This window comes from Trichosurus vulpecula, chromosome 1 (genome assembly GCF_011100635.1).
Source record: "Trichosurus vulpecula isolate mTriVul1 chromosome 1, mTriVul1.pri, whole genome shotgun sequence".
Classification (NCBI taxonomy): Eukaryota; Metazoa; Chordata; class Mammalia; order Diprotodontia; family Phalangeridae; genus Trichosurus; species Trichosurus vulpecula.
In genome coordinates this window covers 538167841-538195164 of record NC_050573.1, presented here as the reverse complement: position 1 = coordinate 538195164, position 27324 = coordinate 538167841, and the positions used below count along the sequence as shown (strand labels likewise).

At 36.0% G+C, this 27324-nt stretch overlaps 1 protein-coding gene across 1 annotated transcript in view; it reads left to right on the top strand.

The window, feature by feature from the left end:
- Positions 1-27324, top strand: part of LOC118833954 (transformation/transcription domain associated protein) — a 172789-nt gene that overhangs the window by 131651 nt on the left and 13814 nt on the right. Inside the window, exons 64-69 of the mRNA XM_036741388.1 lie at positions 5950-6114; positions 7333-7423; positions 8986-9185; positions 10495-10756; positions 23581-23806; positions 24794-25011. Coding sequence (XP_036597283.1) covers positions 5950-6114; positions 7333-7423; positions 8986-9185; positions 10495-10756; positions 23581-23806; positions 24794-25011 — 1162 coding nt within the window. The remainder of the gene's footprint in view (positions 1-5949; positions 6115-7332; positions 7424-8985; positions 9186-10494; positions 10757-23580; positions 23807-24793; positions 25012-27324) is intronic.

Below are 27324 nucleotides of genomic sequence, written 5' to 3'. Positions count from 1 at the left end.
TCCAGGTCAGTGGTTTTTCCAAGGAGATATTTCACATTGTCTTCCGTTTTTTCATTCCTCTGGTTCTGTTTTATAATATCCTGATTTCTCATACAGTCACTAGCTTCCACTTGCTCCAATCTAATTTTTAAAGTAGTATTTTCTTCAGTGGTCTTTTGGACCTCCTTTTCCATTTGGCTAATTCTGCCTTTCAAGGCATTCTTCTCCTCATTGGCTTTTTGGAGCTCTTTTGCCATTTGAGTTAGTCTATTTTTTAAGGTGTTGTTTTCTTCAGTGTATTTTTCAGTATTTTTTTGGGTCTCCTTTAGTAAGTCATTGACTTGTTTTTCATGGTTTTCTCGCATCCTTCTTATTTCTCTTCCCAATTTTTCCTCTACTTCTCTAACTTGCTTTTCCAAATCCTTTTTGAGTTCTTCTATGGCCTGGGGCCAGTTCATGTTTTTCTTGGAGGCTTTGGTTGTAGGCTCTATGACTTTGTTGTCTTCTTTAGGCTGTATGTTTTGGTCTTCTTTGTCACCAAAGAAAGAATCCAAAGTCTGAGACTGAATCTGGGTGGGTTTTCGCTGCCTGGCCATATTCCCAACCAACTGACTTGACTCTTGAGTTTTTCAGTGGGGTATGACTGCTTGTAGATTACAGAGTTCTATGTTCTATGTTTGGGGGGGAGGTGCCAGCTCTGTCAGAGCCGCACTCCTCCTTCCCCAAGGACCCCCAGTCCAGACTGGGCTTAGATCTTCAGCAGGCTGTTGCACTCCTGCTCTGATCCGCCACTTAATTCCTCCCACCAGGTGGGCCTGGAGCCGGAAGTAACAACAGCTGTAGCTGCCCCACCTCCGCTGCCCCTGGGGCTGGAAGCCGAACCGCGAACTCCTTCCACTCCCGCAGCTTTTCCCACTAACCTTCTCCGCAGTCTTTGGTGTTTGTGGGTCGAGGGGTCTGGTAACTGCCGCAGCTCACATATTCAGGGCGCTAGGGCCCCCTCCGCCCGGCTTCTGGTCTGGATGGTCCACGCCGCTCAGGCTGGGCTCTGCTCCACTCCGTTCCCAGCTCCCAGCTCCCAGCTCCGTGTGCAATAGAGCTCACCCAGAGACCATCTGGGCTGTCCTGGGCTGGAGCCCTGCTTCCCTCTGCTGTTCTGTGGGATCTGCCGTTCTAGAATTGGTTCAGAGCCATTTTTATAGGTTTTTGGAGGGACTCGGGTATGGAGCTCACTCCAGTCCGTGCTTACCAGCCGCCATCTTGGCTCCGCCCCCCGAGATATTTTTTTTTTTTAATTTCACTTTTATCTTTTTTTTTTACATTGTCTTCATTTAAAAATATATCCTTCTGCCTTTCCCTACATATTGAGGTAACTGTGTAATAGAGAATTTTTTTAAAAAGGGGGGAAAAGTTCAGTAAAATCTACCAATCCATTATCAACCAAATCTGACAACTTATGCAATATTTCATACTCATAGTTTTCCTACCTACTAATACAAAAGAAAGGAAGAAGGTCTATTTGTTCCTTAACAATTTGTTATTTGTTCCTTTTTGTTCCTATTTGTTCCTTTCTTGGTCATTATAGTTACATACCATTCAATGTTCATTTTTTTTTGTGTTTTGGATATTCTTATTCTTTTTTTATTTACATTGTTGTTGCTATATTTATTGTTTTCTTCTTTCCTGGTTCTGCTTACTTTACTATGTATCAGTTCATATATGTCTTCTGTACTTTAAATTCTTCATTTTTTATTTTTTTTTTAGTGACAGTAACAATCCATTACACATATGTACCACAGTTTGTAGAGTCATTCCGTAACAGTGAGCACCTCCTCTTTCCAGATCATTGCTAGCACAGAGGTGCTATTAGGAATATATTGGTGTATATTTGTCCTCCCCTGGGGTATTTGTCTAGCAGTGGGATCTTTGGGTCTAAGAGTATGAACATCACTTTGTTAGCATAATTCCACATTGCTTTAGGGGAATGGTTGGATTGATTGATACTAAGGAGAAGGGAATTTATAGCATTTATGGAATACCTGCTATATGCAAGGCACTTTACTGATATTATCTCATTTGAATAATGTATTTGTATGCGTATCTTTGTGGTCTCTCCTGCAATGGGCTATTTGCATTATTGCCAATTTGCTGTGTGAGATGAAACCTCAGAGTTGTTTTGACTTGCGTTCCCCCGTAGTCTTTTTATGGTTATTAATTCTTTTGCAATTTTTTTGAAAACTGTTCTTGTCCTTTGATCACTGAGTCTTTAGTTTTATTAGTCTTGAAACAATTATGTATCTTACATATCAGGTCCTTATTGAAGATACTTGTTGCAAAGATTATTTTCCCCAAATGACAGTTTCCCTTCTTATCCTAAATGCATTCATTTCCTAGCTATAAAGGCTTTTAAATTTCATGTAGTTGAAATTATCATATTATTTGCTCTTTAAGAATTCTTCCGCAGCCATGACTGTGAAAGGCAACTTCATCTTGTTCTTGTCTGATCTTCAGTTGACCTCTCATATTCAGTTCACTTACCCATTTTGAGCTTATTATACTATGTGGCATAAGCTGTTGGTTTAAATATGATTTCTGCCAAACTGTTTCCGAGTTTTCTCACCAATTCTTTTCAGATAGGAAATTCTTCCTCAGATAATTTATATTCTCAGATTTCTTGAGCATTGCTTTATTGAATTCAGTTATCTCTGATTCTTTCTTATGTAGTATGTTGCACTGATCTGATTTTCTAATTTTTAAATTGTACGACATAGTTTTGATTTCTGCTTTATAATATAATTAGTTATAGAAATGCTTTTCCTCAATCTAATTTTTTTTCTATTTTTCCTTTGAGGTTCTATATCTTCCATTCCTTCAAATGAATTTCAAAGTGTTTTTCCCCTCTCTGGCTTTATGAAATATTATATATAGTTGGTAGTTTGATAGAGATCTGCATTTGTGGTTTAGGTAGTATCTTCATTTTTGTTACATTGGCATAGCCAATAAACAATGAATATACTTCCAATTATTCATCATTCTTTGTGTCTTTAAAGAGTGTTAGGAAATTGCATTTATATGTTAGGAACTTACATACTTTTACTAGCTTTCAGTTTTATTTTAATTATTATCTAGGAATAAGGACAAAGACTAGGCCTGTGATTTCTTTGGTATAAGGAATTTCCAGGTAAGGAAGGTCTCTACCAGTCCATATCTTCTTTGTAGCAGTCTTAGATAGTTACCTAGAGCACTGAGAAGTTAAGTGAATTTTTAGGCCATAGAGCCAGTATGTGGCAAGTGTAGAATTCAAATTCAAGTCTTTCTGGCTTCAAAACTTTTTGACCATTACTGAATGGCACCACTCATATTTCAATCAAAAGAAATTTTTTTCTGTGTGAATCCATCCTGGCAGCTTTCTTTGAGATTAAAAAATTATTATAACAAGAACAATAAAACAACAGTGATAATAACATGATTAATTATTACCGTGATTATTGATAGCTGTATGGTCTTTAAGGTTGTAAAGCGCCTCTCCATTTTGTTGGTGAGAAAACTGAAGCTCTGAGAAAGCATAAGTGACTTTCTTACGATTACACAGCTGGTGTCTGGGTGCGTAAACATGTCTTGCTTAACTGCAAGTCCAATGCTTTCTCACTACTAATGTATTGCTGCTTGAAAATTATATTCCTTCTGAAACAGAAAATATTCCCAGGAAGGAGAGATATCAACATTAGTCAATTCTAAGCTTTAATCTTTTGAATCTAGTACTCTTTTTGGTTGATATTTTTTTTAAAAATGTTCCGTCATAGAAACTCTATGATTTTGTGTTCTTCTGAACAAACAGTTGTAATCAGAACCTGGTTAGTGATTGAATGACGTATTTCCAAGCAGTAATGCCAGTTTGGTAAAGAAGTGAATGTGGAAGGGGTGAAGTAGGTGGCACTAGTTAGCCCCTTACATAGGATCACACTGGGTTTTTTGTATCCTTGAGTGAACTGTTAAATGGGCCTTTTTACCAACTTGGGGCATTAAAAGTCTTGAGATCCCTCTGTTGTAAGCTGTTGTTGTCCAAATTCCAGCTTGGATTGTTACCTGTTATTTATCAACTAGTGGTAATGTTTGAAAGTCAGAGTATCTTTTTAGTCTCTTGCTCCAAATTTCTTAAATTTATTGAAATGCTTAGAAACATTCTCTGAGTAAATCCACCCTTTTCACTGGCAGTTAATTCTCATCATTTATGATTAATGAATTTTTAAAAAGCTATCATTGTACTATCGTAGTAGAAATGTACTCCCCATAGATTCAGTCTCTCTCTAGCCATTCAACACTACTTACCTCGTAACATTCTGGGAAGCACAATGCTAGGTATAATGACAAAAAAGCATGACGTAATTTGGTAAACTTCTGTTTTACATTAGTGGCACATAGATACACACAGACACGTGCACATAACTATATATGTATGTATGTGCACACACACACACAATTTTTGGACCCGCAAGGCCACTGATACAGAGCATTCCTTTTGGTGTAGGAATCTTTTGAGTGAAATAAATATGTGCATATGTGCATCTTTTTGTTGTTCAGTCATCTCAGCAGTGTCTGACTCTGTGACCCCATTTGGGGATTTCTTGGCAAGGATACTGAAGTGGTTTGCCATTTCCTTCTCCAGCTTATTTTACAGATAAGGAAACTGAGGCAAAAGGATTAAGTGACTTGTCCAAGGTCAGACAGCTCGTAAATGTCACTCTAGACCTGGCCCTCTACCCACTGCGCCACCACATGGAATTTTCAAAGTAATATGTTTTACATTATAACAAAAAAAAGTCACTAAAGAATAAACAAAATTTATCCATAAGTGGTATCTCTTTTTGGGGAGGTAGGGAGCAGAGACCATTCAGGGTTAAGTGACTTGCCCATGGTCACACAGTAAGTGTCTGAGACCAGATTTGAGCTCTTCTTGACTCTAAGGTCAGTGGTGTATCCACTGTGCTACCTAGTTGTCCCAATAAGTTTCTTTAAATGAAATTTTAAAAGCATTTTGAATTTTTTGGTTTGATGATTCTTTTCAGAACCCTTGATTTTTCCCTAACACGATTGATAAGGTCAATTAAGATCTGATCATAAGGGGCAGCTAGGTGGCGCAGTGAGTAGAGCACCGGCCCTGGAGTCAGGAGCGCCTGAGTTCAAATCCGGCCTCAGACGCTTGACATACTTACTAGCTGTGTGACCTTCGGCAAGTCACCTAACCCCAATTGGCTTGCACCCCCCCCCCCCAAACCACCAAAAAAAAAAAAGGAGCCGATCCTAAAATTTCATACCTCCTACTGTTAGTGCCGTATGTGGTTGATGAAAAACTTGGGGACCTTTATGTTAAAAGCTGCTTTCTAAAAATTACCTAAAAGATACCATCTAAAAGATCATTTTGTTTCCCATGTTTTAACATGAAAGTTTTACGTTTGCAGTCTCCTCTTCCAAGTTATATAATGATAATTCTAGTGATCATGTTTCTTTGTTCCTTGCTATTTGGTACAATCAGCTTATCATTTGGTCTTAGACAATGGCTAAGCATTAGTGATTCCAGTTTTATCTCTATGGTATTTTATAATTAGAGAAATATACTTAAATTTATATTTACATGGAGGTAGCTGGTGGATAGAACACTAGAGCTGGAGTCAGGAAGACCTGAATTCAAATCTTGCCTCAGACGTTTACTAGCTTTGTGACCTTTGACACGTCACTCAACCTCTGTTTGCCTCAGTTTCCTTAATTTTAAAGTGAAGATAATAATAGCAGGGTTGTAAGGATCAAATGTAAAATGCTTGGTGCATCGCCTGGCGTATAATGAGTGCTATATAAAATTTCATTCTCTTCCCTTTCCCCCCCTATTTCTTACTGATCACAGCAATTAAGGGGTGTGTATCTCTGTGTGTGTGTATTCATTCAAAATTTTAAAGCTTTTTGTCTTTTCTTTAGGTATTATGGCTCTTGAGTTTTGATGATGACAAAAACACGTTGGCAGATGCAGTAGATAAATATTGCATTGGAGTGCCGCCTATCCAGTGGCTGGCCTGGATTCCACAGCTATTAACTTGTTTAGTTGGTTCTGAAGGCAAACTTCTTTTAAATCTCATAAGTCAGGTAGGTATGATTAAGGTATTTTTATTTATTGATTGATTTTTTTACCTTAAATCTTTTACGTTCTTTTCAGGAAGCAAGTTTTTTGTTCAGTGTGTTAAACCAGCGATTTAAGTTCAGCATAATAGTGATATAAAGTGTGCTTTTAATAACTTTCTGATCATTTTAATATGAACTTTGATAATAGCTAATGGAACCTTTATAACATTGGAACTGTAGTCTCATTGATTTGAGCAACATATACATATTGTTGCACAATAAAATGTAAAATGTAAATAAAATGTAAAATGAATTATCGTGTAATTTATTCTTTCATAAGCTGTTTGATGTTTATTTTTGTATCCAGCTTCCACAAGTGTATATGTTTTGTGAAAGTCCAAAAATTGACAATTTATTTAATTAATGAGGTACAGATTTATGGCAAGGTTTTAGTGTTTTCCTTAAAGCATAATGTCCTTTGGGATACAAATCACATGTTTAACATTCTTCAACATTGAGCAAATCTGTAGTTTAGTAAGCCCTTATTTTACAACTGAGTTAGATGTGTTATTTCCCTTGTTTAATAGAAGGTGTGATTAATAGATTTATAAGGCCGAAGTTCCATGATAATGTCTACTCAGCCTTTTTAGAGGAACCATAAAACCTCACTTTGGTAAAAACGGTATCTCTTTACCTGAAGTGGCTGTTTTTCTCAGCGTCAGTACTGCAATTACGTGGAGTAAGGTTATACTCTAATGGGCCCAGCTCTCAGGCAGTGTGGGGTTCACTGGGAATTGTGGCCTAATTTAAGGACTAACTGGTGTCATTATATCCCTTTTTCTTCGGCTATGTGCATGAATAAGATCTTTGTGCTGATCCAGGTACTCTTTTGCTTCAGATTTATTAGGCAATATGGTAGTGAGGCTCCTCATTAACAGTCCCCCAGTAGAATGTGCAGAAACATACCATTTTAGCCTAGCTTAGACCTTTTTTGGGGTGGGGGGGGGGAGGGAAGGGCATAGTTAAACTAGAATGCTTTAATCGTTTTTCAGTGAAACAGAAATTTAATGTGACTCATACAACATGTTCACTAGTAAAGTACGCACTTTGTTGCATATAGTTGCATCTATTCAATGCTAATTAGCACTTCAAGTATGGTAAGCAGATTTGTTTTCCTTATTTAAGTCTGATTATCAATAACAGAGTGATGAATGAATGATATTTCCTCCGTGTTTTTAATAGGTTGGAAGAGTATATCCTCAAGCTGTTTACTTTCCCATAAGAACTCTATATTTGACATTGAAAATTGAGCAGCGAGAACGTTACAAAAGTGGTGAGTTTTTTTTTTTCTTTTTCATGAGAAAGCATTGGCAAGAATTGAGAAGGATGAAAAGATATGAAGGAAGTATCAGTGTTCTTTAGTGTATCTTATGTGCTGTATGGCAAGGACAGATAAAATGTGTTGAGAAGAGCTCAATTTGATATGCTCTCTAAATTTCAGGTACCATATCTACTCCACAGCACCTGTATCATCTCCCTTTTCTAAGGTATATGCCAAAATTGGCACATGCTTATCTCTGTCTTTATCCTGTAACTTTTCCCTTTTATGAAGATTGTGAGCCTCCTTGAGGGTAGAGTCTGTTTTTGCCTTTCTTTGTGTGCCCCGCACTGTGCCTGGTACATAAAGGAGCTTAATTAATTCCTTTTGATTTGACTTAACCTGAAAAGAGCACAAAGAAACCTTCCTGATTGCTCAGAGTTAAAATTGTGTTTAATTTAATATTACACAGACTTGGTTTGTGAGTTAATAATATTAAAATAAGTAATTATCGTTAGCTAGAAAAGGGTCTTCTGAACTTTGCTCTCAGTTTTGGTATGTTCAGTATTTTATATATTGTGACTGTGGCCCGTTGGAAATGCTGATCATTTGCAGTAGTTAATTATTAGAATCGTATTACCGAGGTAGACCCTGGCACTGTTGGATTCACTGGCAACTGTGACCGTACATAAAGTAGATGATAAATGTTAAATATATGCTTCTATTTGGGGAAAATTATAAATTAAGAGTCTTTGTAAATGCTGTTATTTACAACTACTTAAGTAAATTGATTTTTTAAGATTTGGTGTTTTTGTGTTTTAAGATCAAAGATAGATCTGGAAAAACAGTAAATACAGGCTCACTTTTCCAGAGTTGTATAAGTTTTATTTTTTTTTTTTTATACAAAAATTACTTACCTGGCGCTTAGAGGGTCTTAGATACTGTATATGTTTTAGACTTGTTTGTAGATTATTTTTAGAGATATATCATGACATGTGTGCAACATAAAAGAAGAATGATACTACTCCTCTACTTCCCATTCGGAGCAGTCAGCAGCTTTCATGGTACCATCTTGATGTGCCGTTTTACTTGATCTTCACAGCCACGTTGTGAGGCAGGAAGGGCATATCCCGTCTACATTTTATAACCAGGAGAACTTGGGCTCAGAAGATCCACTTGCTGAGTTACAGAGGAAAGGATGCTGACTTTGAAGTTAAAGGAACCAGGGCCACATTGTGACTCTGCCACTTAATACTTGTGTGACCTCAAACAAGTCTCTGTCCCTCTTGAGGACTCACTTTCCTCATTAGCAAAATGAGATGGTTGGACTAGATGGTTTGCTAAGGTACCTTCCAGATCTGAACCTGTGATTCTGCAGTTACTGAAAGGCAACACTGGGAGTGGGGTTGCTCTCTGGACTCTTAGCCCAATGATCTTTACATCACACTACATTTCCCCTTTTTGGTTGATAGATAGTTCCTCTAGAGAATTTTTAACACCAACTCTAGCTTTCACATCAGTGAGACATTGCTCTACGTTTTGTTGTGTATATATGTGTTTTTTGTGTGTATTTTCAGATTCTGGGCAGCAGCAACCAAGTTCTGTAGGCAATCAGTCCCATTCTGCATCAGATCCTGGACCAATTAGAGCCACAGCCCCAATGTGGCGCTGCAGCAGAATTATGCATATGCAGAGGGAATTGCATCCAACTCTTCTATCTTCTCTGGAAGGCATTGTTGATCAGATGGTCTGGTTCAGAGAAAATTGGCACGAAGAGGTATTTGGTTATGAGTTTGGAAATTCTGTATATGATTTGCATATATATTTCCTGATGTCTACTCTATAGAATTAATTGGTTGTTTTATGAATTATTATGGTTCTCTTTAAAAAAACATGGACTTCGTAAATAGCTCTCTCTCTCTCTTTCTCTCTCTCTCTCTCTCTCTCTCTCTCTCTCTATATATATATATATATATATATTATATATATGTATGTATGTATGTATTTTAATATACTAGTACATTTTTATTAAGAAACCTTCCTTGAAAGGTTTGATGGTTATTTCTTCCTCGATGATTATTTCTGTAAGCTAAATTGCTTCCTCTGTGGACTCTTTAAGGATAGCTAATGAGATAATAGAATTTAAGCTCCACAAGGGCACAGACTGCTTGGTTTTGTCTAATTGTAAATGAAAGCCTGTAACTTTCTGCAAGCAGCCTTTCACAGTCATCCTTAATCTTCATGCCTTCTCTCTGAAACCACCCCAAATTTATTCTGTATGTATCTTATTTGAACGTAGTTGTTTTCATGTTGCATCTTCCATTAGACTGCAGACTTCTTGAGAGCAAACACTGTTTTTTGTCCTTTTTGTCCAGCAGTCTGGACAAATGCTATTTGATTGACTGCTTTGTATCCCTTGTGGCAGCCAAAGTGTTTTGCATATAAGAAATGCTTAATACATTTTTATTGAATTAAAATTAATTACTTTCAATTAGCTACATTAATGGAAGAAAATAGTTTCATAGATAATCCCAAATATATATTTTTAACTTGTATTCTCTAATATTTCTAGCAGCCAGTTTGCATTCATAATTGATATTGCTTAACCCAATACTAAAATATATTTTTATTTCCGGTTTTATTTTTACCACTTACCAAATGGGTAGAGGAAGAAAGGGTACTCTGAATGTATGCTGGACAGTAAAAAGAAAACCAGCTGAAGAGAGGATTAGGTTATTTTCTGTAGTTAAATCTGTTGAATTGATAATACAGCTCAGTCCTGCTTAGTGTGAATAATGAATCCCCTGAAGTGGCTGCATTATGTGAATTTGCACTACATATTTTGTTGGGGTGGGACCAATTACCATATTTTACATAATTATAACTTTTGAATTGTGTGAATTGGAATACAGCACTTAGATCATCTAGAGTCAGTTGTCAAGCTTGTTTTTAATTCTAGGCTGTATTTCCTTATTGTATTAATTTACATAAATTCACAGTGCCAGCTACTGAGGTCCTCTTTATAAATGTTTGTTCATTGAAAGGGCTCCATTATTTTAATACATCTTTCATGTCTTTTCCATTAGGTTCTCAGACAGCTTCAGCAGGGCCTGGCAAAATGTTACTCTGTAGCTTTTGAGAAAAACGGAACCGTTTCAGATGCCAAAATCACGCCACACACTCTCAATTTTGTCAAGAAGTTGGTCAGCACATTTGGAGTTGGCCTGGAAAATGTGTCTAATGTCTCTACCATGTTTTCCAGTGCTGCCTCTGAGTCTTTGGCTAGAAGAGCACAAGCAACAGCACAGGATCCTGTCTTTCAGAAATTGAAAGGACAGTTCACAACAGGTGAGTGCTCAAGTGCCCACATTCACGTTTTTTATTTCCTTTGGGAAAAGGAAAGAAGGCATAAAGATGAATAGTTAACATCTTAAGAACTGACTTGGGACTTATTAATCTCAAATAAAAATTTCTTAAAGGAATACATTATTTTACCTTTATTACTTTCCCAATAAATCTGTGTGAGTTGTGAACTGAAGAAGACATGTCAAGAAACTATTATATGACTTTTTTTCTAGTTAATTATCACATTTACCAATTTTCAGATCCTTTACTTGATTTATGTTTTTTTTCCCCTGGTTAAAAGAATCCTTATTTTGTATCTAGCCATCTATCTCTTTATATTGTTTCAGACTATTGCCCCTTGCTTAAATGAATGCCAGGGAAAATTGCTATTTAAAGGACTTTTAGTTAGTTTCTAAATTTGTTGGATGTTGTAAAAATTATGCTTCTGGCCTCTAGCCCTTACTTTGTTCATTTCTGCATTTAGGAATATTTCACTGATACTTCATGACAGCCATGCTTTTGCAAAAAACTGGTCACAGCTGTTATCTTCACATCTTACATTTTTGCCTTGCCCTACTATAAAGATTGAGAGCTATTATGATTATATTTAATGAACTAGGGTTAGTTAGCAAGGAAATGGTAAAGTATGCCTTGCTTCCTGATTATTTCTTAAAACCATAGTGAATTAGAACATAGTAAGTATCTTTGTGAATTGATACTACATTTTAAATAAAATAAGCCTGCTTTATTCAAAGTGCTATGAATGATGATTTAGAATATAAAGACACTCCCTGGCTCATTGATCAATCAACAAAAGTGTCAACAAAAAATTAAAAGTCCTGCTCTCCAGAAGTTCACGTTCTAAGAATTAGGGGATTTAACAAGAATATGTGTGTAGTATTATACATATCCCACAGATACAGTTTTATACACACACGTGTGTGTGTGTGTGTGTGTGTGTGTGTGTGTGTGTAATGCAAGATAATTTGAGTGGGAAGGAACTTGCCTTTGGAGGAGGAATTAGGAAAGGTTTCTCGTGGAAAGTTGTATTTGAACTGAGCTCTGAGTGAAATTGAAGGTTCCAAGAAGCAAAGGGAAAGAGAGAGGACATTCCAGGTCTCAGGGACAGCCTTTGCAAAGGTACCAAGACAGAGGAGGGAATGTCGTATGTGAGGAGCAGCGAGCAGGCCTGTGTTGCAGAACCAAAGTGTGCATGAAGGGGAATAATGGATAATAAGGTTAGAAAGATTATTTGGAGCCAGATTATGAAGAGCTTGATGTGTCAGACAAAAGGTTTTGTATTTGATCCTGGAAGAAGTAGGAGTTGTTGGACTTTAGTCAGGCACTGGCATGGTCAGAACTGTGCTTATGGAAAATAATTTTAGTAGCTCTATGTAGAATGGGGTGAGGAAGACACTTAGGGCAAGAAGACTAATAAAGAAGCTGTTTATTGTAGGCTCTCTAGGTAGGAGATAATAAAGGTGAATTATTGTGGAGGCCTTGTGAATGGAGAACAGCGGTGATAGAGCAGGCAGGACTTGGCATTCTCGTGATGCGAGGGGTCCAGTGTGACTGAAGCTAGGAACTTGGATACCTGGAAGGGGAGTGATACTCTGGAAATAAGAGCATTCTGAGGTAGCGTGAGTTTTGGGGGGGCAGTTATTTATTAAGTGCCTTTAATGTGCCAGGAGCTATATTAGGTGCTGGAGATACAAAGAATCAGACAGTTCCTGCTCACTATGAGTTTACATTCTGATGTAGGAGACAATTCAATATAAAATATGTAGCAAAATATAAAGTTAATAAATATAAATCTATAAAAATAATTATAATTAATTGGTTGTAGGACAATAGCAGTTAGGGAGAACAGGAAACGGATTCATGCAGAAAATGGTGCATGAGCTCCATCTTAAAGGAAGAGAGGGACTCTGTGTGGTGAAAATAAGCAAGCATCCCAGGTGTGTAGGAGGGCCAGTGAACAGGCAGGGAGACAGAGCTTCGCTAGTGAGGAGCACAGAGAAGACTAGCTGGGCTCCAATTTGGCCTTAAAGATAGATGTGGGCCAGGTTGTGTAGAACTTTAAAAGTTAAATGCTATTTCCATATTAGGAAATAGTGGCATGAGGATTTTTTTGTTGCAAGGTTAAAAATAAGATTTGGGCCACATTGCAGTCAATATCAAGCACCATGAGGTATTAAGAGTTTTTGAGCAACAAAATGAATGACAAAACAGTTATTTAGTAAGATTAATCTGGTGTATAGATGGTTCAGAGGAAGGGGAGAGGTGAGTCCAAGGAACTAATTACGAAGTTACTGCCATAAGCCAGGACTCAGTGATAAAAAAAAAAAAAAACTAGGTGTGGGTGTTGGCTATGAAGTAGAAAAGAAAGAATTGCTAGGGACACTGAAAGAATTAACAAGACTTGATGACTGAATAAAATAAATAATGGATAAAAATGGTGCTTATTTTAATTGGTTATTAGTAACACTGTTAATAAAAATATGGATGTCAAGTTAGAGAATTGGATTTTGAGAGGAAGATTTGTTTTAAAGCTATTGAGTTGAGGTGTAACCAAGACGTCCAAGTGAAGGTGTTCTGTAGACAGCTGAAGATGAGGGACTAGACTTCGGAAGAGCAGACAGGACCAGAAATAATGATTTTTGGCATCATCTGCAAGGAAGTATTGGTGAAAGTGGATAAAGAGAGGAAAAGAATTGGATAACAAGAGGACAGAGTTTTTAAAGAGAATGTGGTCACTAGAGTCAAATGCTAAAGTGGTTAAGTATGGTGAGGACTCAGAACAAGTCTTTCCTGATTCTGCACTCCTGACAGTCTCCAGAGTGGTAGCAATATTATCCAGATTACAAGAATTAGAGGAGTCAACCAAATGTTAAGAAAATGGAATAAGCCCTTGAGAACCACTCGTTTGAGAAGTTTAGTAGAAAGGAAGATGAGAAATAGGATTATAACTTGAAATCAGTGCTTTTGTACATCCTTTCATATTTAAGTATTTGTGACATTCTCTAATAAATTATCAAATTAGTTGGGTATGTAGACGTTTATTTTCATTACAACTAGAGAGATTTGAGAACTAACATGTTTGGGTGCTCTTATATTCTTGACAATCAACTAAGGACTAATTGTACTCCATGTGATTTTCTTATTCACTAATAAAAGACACATACAGTTATGCAATTTTATGGATAGTGTGTGCCTTAATCATGAAAGACAAATATCAACATTGATTTTCCACTTGATTTTTAGAGTCTATTTTAACAGAAACCTTATACCAAAAAACTCAGTGCATACTTTTTTTTATTGTTTGCCATGAGTTCAATTTTATCTCAGCATAAATGAATTAAATTAAAATCAGACCTTTGATTTTATTGATGTAAAAAGCTTACAGTGAGGAAAATTCCCTTTACCAATGCAGATAGGCATCTCTTCTGCAATTTATAATCTTAGAGAGTTTTCTGTGACATTGAGGGGTTAAGGGACTTGCCCATTGTCTTACTGTCAGGCATATGTCAGGGTTGGGACTTTTATACCAAGGTTTTGCTGGCATACTATACCACACTATTTCTCACGTTACTAAATTATTACAAATAAATTGCCTTGTTGAATTTAGTGAGGACTCTATTAGCATTTTATGTAATATGTTCATCTGCTAATATTTTAATGTTTGCTTTTAAAGGTAATATTTTATTTGCATTTATATGTATTCTTAATATATGTAATAAATTCCCTTATTGGATTCACTTTTAGAAATAGTGATTTTCTTTTACAAACTGTGGCAAAAAAGTCATTTTGCAGTTCTAAGCAAATCATTTTAGGAGAGCTGTCTCTATGCTGAGAGTAGCAAAAACCTAGTATTTTTGTTAGGTGGTTATTGTATGTACAGAAGTCTCTCATTACTGCCCATCACACTCTTGTTGTGTGTTTGTAATGACAGCCCATAACTCTCATGGCTTACAGTTTGATTTTTTTCAGTCTCAAAGTCTCATAGAGGTTTACTACAGCCCAAGTTTAGAGATAGAGTAAGTTTTATTTGTAAGTTATAAGTGTTTCAGTTTGCTATGGAGGACTATTAGAGGAAAATCCAAGCAGAGTGATACACCCACTCTTGGAAGAGACAGATCATGAAGCTACTGTAGCCACTCTCATTCGCAGGAATTTCCAAAGCTTCCCTTGTTATCTTCAGACATCAAAGCTCTCTAAAGGATTACATTTATATACTGTACTGAATGGATGAAAAAGCATTTATTATGTGCTAAGCACTAAGGATGCAAAAATAAAATCAAGGCCGACCCTTTTAATGAGCTCACATTCTAAATGGAAAGAAGACGTATACAGAAAGTTGAGCTGCATTGTGGATGGTGGTCCTAGGATGTATTCTGCCTTATGATAACAAATCTTCACCTGGTTATGAAACCATTAAAATTAAGTGTTCAGTTGCAGAAACTTGATCCATCTGTAATTTCAGGAACCAAAAATCATAATTCTGTGATTAGCGGTTTTTCATGTGATAATGTGTGGCTCTTCTCCAGCAGGAAATTTCTCGTGTATGTGTTAAGATAAAGCATTTACCCTCCATTTATTAACCCTAGGTGACAGGGAAATTCTTACCCCTGTAGTGGAGAGAGTTCAGATGATTGAAGATGGCAGTTAAAAGCTGGGATTAATTAACATTATTTCAGATTGTTGAGTATTGTTATTTTCCATTTTGATGTGAGATAAAGGATTATTATTATCAATATTATCTATTCCTTTTAAAGAAAATAACTAGCCTTTTTGTTTTGTTCTGCCATTTTTTTTCCTTAATTCTCGCTTTGTTCTTGAACAAGATCATAAACTCTTTGAGAGTAAGGAATGGGTGTTTTTTTGTTTTTGGTTGTTTTGGGGTTTTTCTGGCCTTAACTTGACCGTGGTACACTTAATCAGGTGACACAGCAACTCCTGAAATTATCTGCAGAGTTAGTTATAAGAAGTTTGCCTTCTGTATCGGGAGAGGGAGTATTCACATCAGTAAAATTAGAGAAATTTTGAATATTCTCTTCCCCCTTAGAGCTTAAGTAGGATAGGTATTCCTTTTGTTGGTAACCTGTTTTCTTCTACATACATAGATGATAATAAAGGTTATTTATGTCTTTAATATTCTTTTGAATAATCCATCTTCTTAACCTCATGATTTTGACTAGCTCTTCTTGGAACTCTAAACTCATCTTTGTAAGTATTGCAGTTTAGATGGCATTTGCTAGTGGATAATTGAGATTCATATTACTTGCAAATGAAAACATTTATAAATGCTAATTATAGTTTTAATTATGAAACATAAGTAATGAAAGTTTTCAAATGGAGAATTAGAACCAGTGGGGAGAAAAATCAGCAAATGACACTGAGTTGATTTTTGTTCTGGATTATTGTTTCTCTAGCTAGGAGTCAGTGTGTGAAAGTGTAGCAGTGTAGAAAGATGAGCATGGCTATGAGCATTGGCCTTGTGATGACAGCAGAAAATGAACTGCTTTAATTTCATACCTGTCTCCTCATTGTTTGCTTGTTCTCCCTTTCCTTCCAACATCTTTGATGAAAAGGAGACTAGAGGTATAGAAATCTAAACAGCTTTATGGCTACTGTGTCTGAGAAACAAAGTGAAGAATTGTTTACTTTTGGTAAAGAGTTCTGATGATGGGTGATTTTGTGAGATCTTTCACTGCAGGTCTAGGATAAAAACTTGATAAAGAACTATTATGTTATCATTTCGGGAAGTAAAGTTTAAGTTCAGAGTTGATGCTGACAGAGAATTAGTTTTAGTATTTGTTTTCAGTCCAACCAGTTCAAATGACTACAGTTGGTTTCTATAGTAATAGAGTAGTAGAGATACAGTAGGCTCCCTTTTTGTCTTTCATAAATACCAGACACACATATACCAACTGCATCATGTAAATTGTGATAATAAATAGCAAGTACAGTTTCAAAAGTTGTAGTTTAATATGCTAAATAGCAATATAATCTTTTGTCATTTAAGTATAGTTGAAGATTTATTTAGTAACATACCCCAAAACTAACTTTCCTATTACTGGCTAGGGCACCAGCTCCCTCTTACTCACACAGGCTCATAACATGGACATCATCTTCAACTCCTCCCAATATCTCACTCCCCCAATATCTAATTTGTTGCCAAGTCTTATCGATTCTACCTTCAAAACATCTCTCTACTCTCCTCTGACACTGCCATTTTGGTGCAGACCTTCCTTACCTCACACCTGAACTGTGTGTTCCAATAGCCTTTTGATTGACTTCCCTGCTTCAGGGGAAGTCAATCCTTTCCTCTCCAATTACTCTCCCATTCAGCTATTAAGTCAATCTTGCTATGTAAAAATTTGAGTCTATCACCTGCTTCTCTGTTATTGCCTTATTCATCATCTGTATTCTGCAACATGGTTGTTGTAATTATCAGACACTTTCAGAGACTTTCAAAATTGTGTTGTCTTTACAATGCTATTATTAATTATCTCCTGGTTCTGCATACTTTACTTCGCATTGGGGCAGCTAGATGGTGCAGTGAGTAGAGCACTGGCCCTGGAGTCAGGAGGACCTGAGTTCAAATGTGGCCTCAGATACTTGACACACTTACTAGCTGTGTGACCTTGGGCAAGTCACTTAACCCCAATTGCCTTGCTTTCCCCTCTCTTAAAAAAAAACAAAACAAACCACTCTGCTCAGTTTGTTAAAATCTTCCCAGGTTTCTCTGAAGCCATTCATTTCATCATTTCATGGCACAATGATGTTCCATTACATTCATATAACATGATTTATTCAGCCATTCCCCAACTGATAGGTACCACCTTAGTTTCTAGTTCTTTACTTCCACAAAAGGAATGGCAATAAATATTTTTGCACACATGGGCCAGTTTCCTATTTCTTTTTATCTCTGGAGTATAAGTGTAGTAATGTTATCTCATTGTCAAAGGGCATGCACAGTTTAGTAACTTTTGGGGCATAGTACCCAATTGTTTTCCAGAATGGCTGGACCAATTCATACTTCTATTAGCAGTTCGTTAATGTGCCTATTTTTCTATAGCCCCTTTAGCATTTCCCATTTTCGTTTCAATTTTACCAACCTGAGAAGTTGTCTCAAGTTGTCTTTAATTTTCATTTCTCTAAGTATTAGTGGATTTTTTTTTATTATGGCTATAAATAGTTTGGATTTCTTCATTTGAAACTGCTTCTTTATATCCTTTGGCAATTTGCCAATTAGGGAATGATTCTTAATCATATAAATTTGAATCAATTCCTTACAATCTTGGAAATAACACATTTATCAGAGAAACTCACTGCAAAGATTTTTTTTTTCCTGAGATAACTGTTATTCTTATAAAATGGCTACATTCAACCTATACTCTTTTTTTAAACTTTATTTTTTCTAATTGGAGAAAATCTACCTTCTCTTTCCTCTTTTTCACTTCCTTCTTGCTCAGTTGAAAAAGAAAGAAAAACAAGCCCTAGGGTATGAGAGGTGACTAAGAAAGCTTATCCCACCTGAGCCACAGGGTCCATCCCATCATGACTTTAAAGGACAGGTTGAGTAGGATGAAGAATTCTAGGGCTACCAAAACCCTTGAGTCTGGTCTTCACAGCTGTTTACTTATTTGTTAGAAGAGAATTCTCTACACATAGTCATATATGTCTAAGAACAGTGTAGCTAGCAACTGCTGTGGGAGTGAAAGACCGACAACACCAGCACACAGGAGCGCTGCTAGCACAGGCTCTTTGATCTGCTTTTCTAAGGAAAGCAACTTTAAGGGGTTAACAATCTCACTTTAATCAAACATACATGTATCATTCACTTTGTTCAGGGGGAAAAGCCAGCGCCCTGAACTTCAAAGCAAATACAAACAGAAATTAAGGAGACAGTGTAGACAGTTCAACATTTCTGTCTAACCAAATCACAATATACATAGTTAGCAGGGAAGCACCAACATCTGGGTTTTCAGGCTGGGCTCTGGGTTGCCCAGAATCTTGTCCAGTCAAATCACACTACACACTCTTCCAGGAAGGGAGAGCCCCAAACAAAATGCTAACCTCTGAGTTTATATACCCTTCTTAGGTCCTGAAGGCTTCAACCTAGCAGCAAAAGGGTGTGGGCCTGCGGCTTAGCACCTAGCAAGACTTAATCAAAAGCACTTGATTACTTTAGCATTCTAAAAGAGAAAACAGTAAAAAAAAAGTCCCACCTTAATTAATATTACAATATGACCATAGGAATCCATTCCAGAGCCATGTGTAATAAAGCCCTAATCTAGTGGTTGGTTTTTTTTTTATTAAAATGATTGCTTAATAACTCACCTTATTGCTTTTTTTCTCCATTTAGTTCACATTAGAATTCAATCTTTGATGTTGTGAAGTATTTTGTAATGGACTTTTATTGTGTAATTTTAAAGTTATAGTCAGTTCCACATCTTTCCATTACTGCATAGTGCATGTATGCAGTTTCATAAGTGTGAGCATCACCAGGGGCCAGAATTGGCTTATGCTAGGCTTCTCTGAGGAAACAAAAAACACTCAGTTTTGAAGAAAGACATAGTTAAAAGAATTGACCTTTATAAAAAGTATAAGTGAGCAGTAACATGTGTGTGGGAGGGATATTCCCTTATTTTGTAAGTGTACTATTTTTGTCAGAATACTTAAATCTTAATCTGTATTCATTTGTGCTGGATAAAAGCTATCTTGTCATTTCTTCCCCTGACCTAAGTGAAAGAATTGTATATTTTGTTAATTTAAAAAGTACTAGTCATAATGATTTAAATGTTTGTTCAAAAAACATTGTAGCATATGCGAAATTTCACATTGTGGTAAGATTAGCTTTATAAGACTGTTGATAGCTGACTTTCTTTATACTACATAAAAATATTTGCCTGTCTCGTGAGGGATAAAGAGCAGAGGTAGAAAAGTGGAGGTCAGTGTGTGTGCGCCATGGCTTATGCATGCTAAGTAGTATCCACAATAGGAAATCCATTGTTGCAGTATTTTATGGATGAATCTCTGTGGTCTTTTAAATATTTTATGATGACATTTCAATAATATTTATACATATATATATATATATATATATATATATATATATATATATATATATATATATATAAAATTTTTTTTTTTTGTGCAGCCATCAGGGTTAAGTGACTTACTATTCTTACTCCTTTATTTAGGCTTGAGATCTGAGTATTAGACTGCCATCCATAGACCATATCCGTTCATTTTGATGTCTTATTTTAAAAGGTTTTTTTGTAAACTCAGTAACCATCAACAAAAATAGGTTTTAAAAAAAGAGAAAAATCTTATCACAGACCTTTAGCCTTCAACATAGCAGAACCAAACGAACTAAAAAAAAGAAAGAAAAAAGTTTTTCCCCCTGTACTGTATATCTCTTTCCAGATCTTCCCAAAACCCACCTCCACTAGTTTTGCTTTCTCCCTCACTTCTCTACTCTTTTTCCTTGCCATAGTTCTCTTTCTATATTTCCTTGTACATTTAATGTTTGTCATTTTTACAGCCCTACATTTTCTGTTACATTAATATTCCATTATCTTCTCAGTCATTCTCTGATTATTAAATAGAGCTTGTTTCCAGTTTTTTACTTTTGTAATTAAAGCATCAATGAATATTTTTTACTGATAGGTACTCTTTTTTTTTCCATTTTATGCTGTTTTGGAAATAGTCTTTAGCAATTAAGTCTTTGGCTTCAAAAGTTTGTTCATTTTTGTGATTCCTATTGTTTATTGCTTTGGTGTTCTCAAGAATATTTGCTAACAGCAGTCCCAGGAACAACATATTAGAGTGACTTTTAAACCACAGACTTTCCAATACTATCCTTTTTTTTTTTAAACCACCATTATTTTTGCCCTTTTGGTGAATATAGTTGGTATCTCCAAGTTATCTTATAATTTGCATTTCTCAAAACTATTGGAGAGTATATGCATATCACCTATTACCATTTCCTAGGTTATTAATAGTACATATTTCTTTCATGAATTTCCTCTTCAAGTCCTTTGACCATTGTTCAGTAGGTCAGTTTGTTATTAGTCTTATATGTACCTGTTACTTATAGATGCTGGATATCCAGCTTTCATTTGAGAGGGTTGTGATTTCCTCAGTGTTAGGAAGTCAGAGAATAGAAATACTTTTTATTATTTCAGAACAGTAACCTGTCTGTAACCTAAAATCTTAGAGTTTAATTTCCAGGACTATGGAAAAGTTAAGAGACTTGTCCATGTAGTGAGACTAATACGTGTCAAAACTAGATTTAAGTCCAGGTCTTTCTGACTTCAGTGCCAGAGCTTTATCCATTAAGGTACATCCACTTCTCTGTCTTAAATAGTATTGCACATATTTTCACCTTTTCTCTTTCTTTTAATTTTAGAGATATTCTTTTTCCATTTTCAGTTGAGGAAACTGAGGTAAATAGGTTAAGTGACTTACCCTGTCACATAGCTAGTAAGCGTCTGAAGTTGGATTTGAACTCAGGTCTTCTTGACCCGAGGTGCAGCACTTTATAACACTGTGCCACCGATTTGCCTCTAACTTGTTCAGCCATTCCCTAGTCTATGAGCACCCCTGAGTTTTCAGTTCTTTGCTACCAAAAAATAACTGCTGTAGATGTTTTTATAATAGGATCCTCTTCTTGTTTCTTTGATTGCTTTGGAGTGTATACTTCAGAGTGACATCATTGGATCAGCCGTGTGCACGATTTGGTAGCTTCTTGTGCCTAGTTCCAAATTGCTCTCCAGAATGGCTGGATGAATTCACAGCCTCACCAGTAGTACATTAGGGCATTTGTTTTCCCACAGCTCCTCAAGCATTTGTCATTTTCCTTTTATGTCAGCTTTGACAATCTGACGGCTATGAGGCAGTACCTCAGAGTTTAAATTTGCATTTCTCTAATTATTAGGGATTTAGAACTTTTTTTTATATGGTTGTTAACTTTGTTTTCTCTCACTGAAAAGTTCCTATTCATATCCTTTGACCATTTATCAGTTGGGGAATGTCTCTTATTAGAATCTGTTCCCTGTATATTTGGAAATGAGACCTTTTATCTGAGAATCTTGCTGAAAGATTTTTACTAATTTTCTGCTTCTGTTCTATGACATATTATTTTCATTGGTTTTATGCAAATACATTTTCATTTTATGTTGTCAGAATTGTCAGTCTTAACACCCTTTTCTGTCTCTTATTTGCTCATGAACTCTTCCCCAAACCATAAATATGACAAGTAATTTCTTCCATACACTTTCAGTTTCTTTATGATGTTACTTTTTATCTAAATATTATCGTACATTTAGTATTTTGCAGTATTTGGCCCTCTATTGTTTCCTTTTCATAATTCTTGGTATTTATGCATGTTTTTTTTTTTTTTGTACAAGTTTTGTTATAATTTTCTGGGGTTTAAGTCCTGCTTTTGAGACAGAAGAGTTCCGGATATGTGACTATGGACAAATCACTTACAGCTTTGCATTGGTTTTAGACAGCTTTCTTAAAGCTAGTAATTACAGGGAATGTGCTGCTGTGCATCAATTGGGGAAGTTCTTACCTGGAAACTCTTTGTGCCAATAGACGTAACAGTCTGCCCCTCTTCCTTGCCTCCCTGCTTCAGCCTATGGAATAACCTATAGATATTTAAGTTGGTATTTTACTAAATTTTTAAGTTGGTTTGAGAAATACTGGCTTTTCTGTATTCACTCAATCTCATTATGAGAAGGGGGAATATCCTTCGAATTATTTCAGGTCTTTGATTTGAAATATTTTTGAAGTTTTCTTTTTGTATTTTTTTTTGTGTGTCTTGATAGATTAATGCCCAGGTATTTGGTGTAGTTTGTCATTATTGAAAATAATGACAGTTTTTTATCAGTCTGTCTTGCTTGTTGGTGATCAAATGCAGGTGGTTTTTGTTTGTTTTATATCTTACTTGATTACAGTTGTGTTCATTTATTGTTTACTGTCTCATACATTCTAGGTCTACAGTCATGTCATCTACAAATGGAAGTATTTCAACTTCTGTCAATTTGCCTTATTTTTATTGCTAAGATTTATAAAGTCAATCAATGAGCATTTATTAGGTGTATTATGTGTCATAAAACTTTGTTAAATAAGAGTAATGAGAGTGGACATCCCATTTAGATATTTTTTTTAATCATAACATTTCTTAGGTTTTTCCATTTCCTGTATTAATTTATGACTTCAGAGATTTTTATCATAGTATAGAAAGAAGATAATTATATTCTTATTTATATGTGTATCGTTGTCTTTTGTCAAATCTGATGTCATAAGCCACTATTTTTCTATTTTCTTTTAAATATTTACTAGTTTTTGTTAAGAGAGATTTAAATATTTCTTTTCATGAGACTGTTCATTACTCTGCCATTTGACAATTGTATAATTTTGTATTAATAATTTGATTTCTCTGGCCCTCGCTTTTTCTTAATCTCTTATTATTTTTTTTGGAGGGGGAGGCAGGGCAGTTGGGGTTAAGTGACTTGCCCAGGGTCACACAGCTAGTAAGTGTGTCAAGTGTCTTGAGGTTGGATTTGAACTCAGGTCCTCCTGACTCCAGGACTCGTACTCTACTCACTGTGCCACCTAGCTGCCCTTAAATCTTTTATATGAGAGAGGGTTGTCTAGATGATCTCTAAGGTGTTTCAAATTGAAAATTCTGTGATCCTAAGGACCTTTAGGTAGTGACTTAATGATGCTTTCTTTTTGGAAACAAGCACTAGCTTCATTCTTTCATAGAAAATTTAAAATATTTTTAATCATGTCATTTATTTTTGAAGATTTTGACTTCAGTGTTCCAGGATCAACAAAGCTTCACAATCTTATCTCTAAATTGAAAAAATGGATCAAAATACTGGAGGCTAAAACCAAGCAGCTTCCCAAGTTCTTTCTCATAGAAGAAAAATGTCGTTTTCTAAGTAATTTCTCTGCACAAACTGCTGAAGTCGAGATCCCTGGAGAGTTCCTAATGCCAAAGCCAACACATTACTATATCAAAATTGCAAGGTAAGGCTAAAACTAGGAGTATTATAACAACATAACATGTAGAAATAGATAAGATATATTTATGTATATTGGTTATGTAGTAGTATTTTCCAGTCTGTACTTTTAAGTTATATCAATATATTTTAAATTAAATTTGAAAATTACTGAGATGGTTCTATACTTTCATATGTTGCATCTAATTTTAAATGTGATAATGGTTTGAAGGAGTCTTTACTTACCCACTATATTGTATATAAAAATTCACTTTTCTGCTCTACCTTTCCCTCAGGATACTTTGATTATCTTACTAGCCCTGCCTTCATTCTCCACCCCTCCCACCATACATTTTCTATATTTGGACTGTTTTGGGGGTGAGTAGGTGGGAATGTAGAAGAGGAAAAAGTGATGTTTCAGCCCCCCCATCCCATCCCCTCCATGGTACCTGTTGCTTTCTAATCAGTAAATTCTATGTTTGGAAACTATTTACTGAGGCCAAGACACAGATCTCATAGTTCCCTTTCACCCTGAGCTAAAACAGGCCATTTCTCACTCAGGTACAGCTGTGGCCATGGCTGAAGCCCTTCAGTTTAGGATTAATCAGAGAATACCTAGAGTCATTGACATTGCAACTTGTCCTAAAATAAGCCTGCCTTTTTACTTTATCTTTCTACCTCTTATGCTGTGATAACTTAATGAAGGTAGCTTTTCTCAATGGTGTTTAGCTTGAACTGGAAGAAGCCATAAGGAAGACGATATTCCTGTTTTACCAGTAGAGATTTACCTTTGTATCAGGATTACCCATCCAAGAACCAGAGAATCTTTAATGCTTTTGTTATTTCTGCTTCCCATCCCCCTGGTTTTTGTCCCTATATCTCAAAATTTATTGCCTTTGTAAATGGTATACAAGCTCTAAGTACTACATATATCTAAAGTCCTGCTTTCTCTTCAATGAAGAAGAAATGAAATCCAGAGTAGGGAAGTTCATATGCTTTTCTTTTCTTTTGGTAGATTTATGCCCCGAGTAGAGATAGTACAGAAGCACAACACTGCAGCCAGAAGACTATATATCCGCGGGCATAATGGGAAGATTTACCCATATCTAGTCATGAACGATGCTTGCCTGACAGAGTCTCGAAGGGAAGAGAGGGTTTTACAGCTTCTTCGCCTTTTGAATCCCTGTTTAGAGAAGAGAAAAGAAACCACAAAAAGGCACTTGTTTTTCACAGGTATGGGGATAAAGGAGTCCCTAACAACTTATTGCTCATGCTTACTTTTGTGACAGCAGTCGTAAAGAGGGAGATTACCCAAACGAATGCCACCTACTTAAATAAATTGGAGTAACTTTTCCTTCCAAAAAGTATCACCTTAAAATAGAAACTGTTGCTTGTATATTTAGTGAAACTGTGTTCATACCTTGAAAAAGTTGAGAAATAGCGTCTTCACTGCCCACCTTAACTTGTGTTTCAGTTATACTTATAAAATGAAGGAGTTGGATGAGTTCTAGGTCTCTTCCTGCTCTATAATTCCTTGCTATTAAAAAAAATGTGTTGTTTACAAAACAACTGAAATGACAATTCTATACCTGTGATTTTAAATATTATAAATTATCATTTCTGCTTCATGTCATTTTACATTAAAGCTATATTAAGGCTAAGACAAAGGTCAGCCATCTGGAGTAGAGAAGCACCACTGCCAAATTGAAACTCAGCCTGATTTTATGCTTATGCCTATAAGGAAATGTTGCCCAAGCTTGGTTTCCTGCGGTGAAATTTAAAACCAAGTCCATAAGAACCATGTAAAAATCTAAAGAAATTTTGATTTATTAATGGCCATTCCTAGCAAAGTTTCCTACTCTGATGGCCAGTTATGGGTAGAAGTGATCATGGCTTTATATACAGCTCTGATAATAGACTACCCACTCTGACGATAAAACCAGGTAAGTACAGAGAGTTTCTCCAGCAATAGAATAACTACTAGGTGGTGATAAATAAATAGATGGATGGGTGGATGGATGGATGGATGGATGGATAAATGGATAAATGGATTGGTTGATTATGTATAATTACATTATATGTTTTATATTCTCTACACCACGGCTGTCCAAAATGCGGCCTGCAGTGGGATTTATGCGGCCCACTTACAAGCATAGAAATTTACATAAATGCTTTAGTAAATGGAGCCAAGCTACCGCAGAGCTCTCACTAAAATGGCAAATCAAAATATATTGTCTATTGTTTCAATAAAAACCTAAGGTTGGACAGCCCTGAGTTACAGTAACCTATGAAACAAACAAAAAAGAGAAAATTATTCTCACTCCTTTGTGGCTCTCTTTTATCTCTATAGTAATTGTAGCCAGATGTTGGAAAAGAGGGTTGATGTTACTAACTGTCACACAGTTTTTAACCTATCTGTAAACATTTATTTTTGGTAAGTGCGCCAAATGTGAACTCCTCCAAAAACCAACTGACTGACATATTAGAGCAGCCAAATCATAGCAATATTGGTATTCACACTATAAATGCAGGCAGGAAACATGGGATGCTGCTTCAAAATGGAAAGAGCCAGGGCTCACAGGGCCCCGGCATTCACCCAGACTGGATTCTGTTTATGCTCTAAATAGAAATTAGGTTTCCCAGTTGGATGGGGTCCCACCCAACTAAGAAGTCTGTGTTTAGAGGGCTGGGAGCAAATCTCATCACTCAGCTATGCCCCTCTGAGGTTGACTGACCTTTTTCAGGAATTGGGTTTTAACAGAAACAAAAGAAAAAGTCTGAATAAAAAGTTAATAATTTGTTATTAATGCAATGATATAATATTAATTTCTCCCACGGGGGAGCCATTGGTTAAGTGACAATAACATTTTTTAAAAAGAAAACATTGATATGATATTTTTTAAAGTTAGCACAAAGAGTTCAAACAGAGCTTAGAAATCACCTCAGCTAGCAGAGATGTGGCACCTAAGAACCATATCATTTTAAAATACAAACTCATTCAGAAATAGAAAGATGAGCAATATCACTTTGAAAAACAGGAAAGAGCATCGAAAGGAACATCTTGGCTCTGATACTGCCTCTGTGACCTTCTACATTCTCTGCTTCAATTTCCTTGTCTGTAAAGTGAATGGGTTGGGCCAAATGATCTTTAAGGTCTCTTCCAGCTCTGAATCTATGATCCTATGAAAAGTGAGTCTGCAGAAAGCTTGGGGCTTAATATCCAGCTAAACCAAATCATCCCAAGAGCATTTATTGATGAAATTAGAAAAAGGACAGTAGGCAAAAAATGGAACATCTTTCTGTATTTTTCTAACTACCTCTTTTTATTGGTCATGTTGCAAGAATGAAGGCTAACAAGGACAGTACTGCAGTCAACAAAATATCAAAACAGTTTATCAACAAGTGTTTATTAAGTACCGTTTATCTATCGGTCACTATGCTAAGCACCAAGAATTTGATTACAAGGAAGAAATAGGCCCTACTCACAAGAAGCTTACATGCTAATGGAGGATGCAACATGTACATGTTAGCATATACAGAATAGAA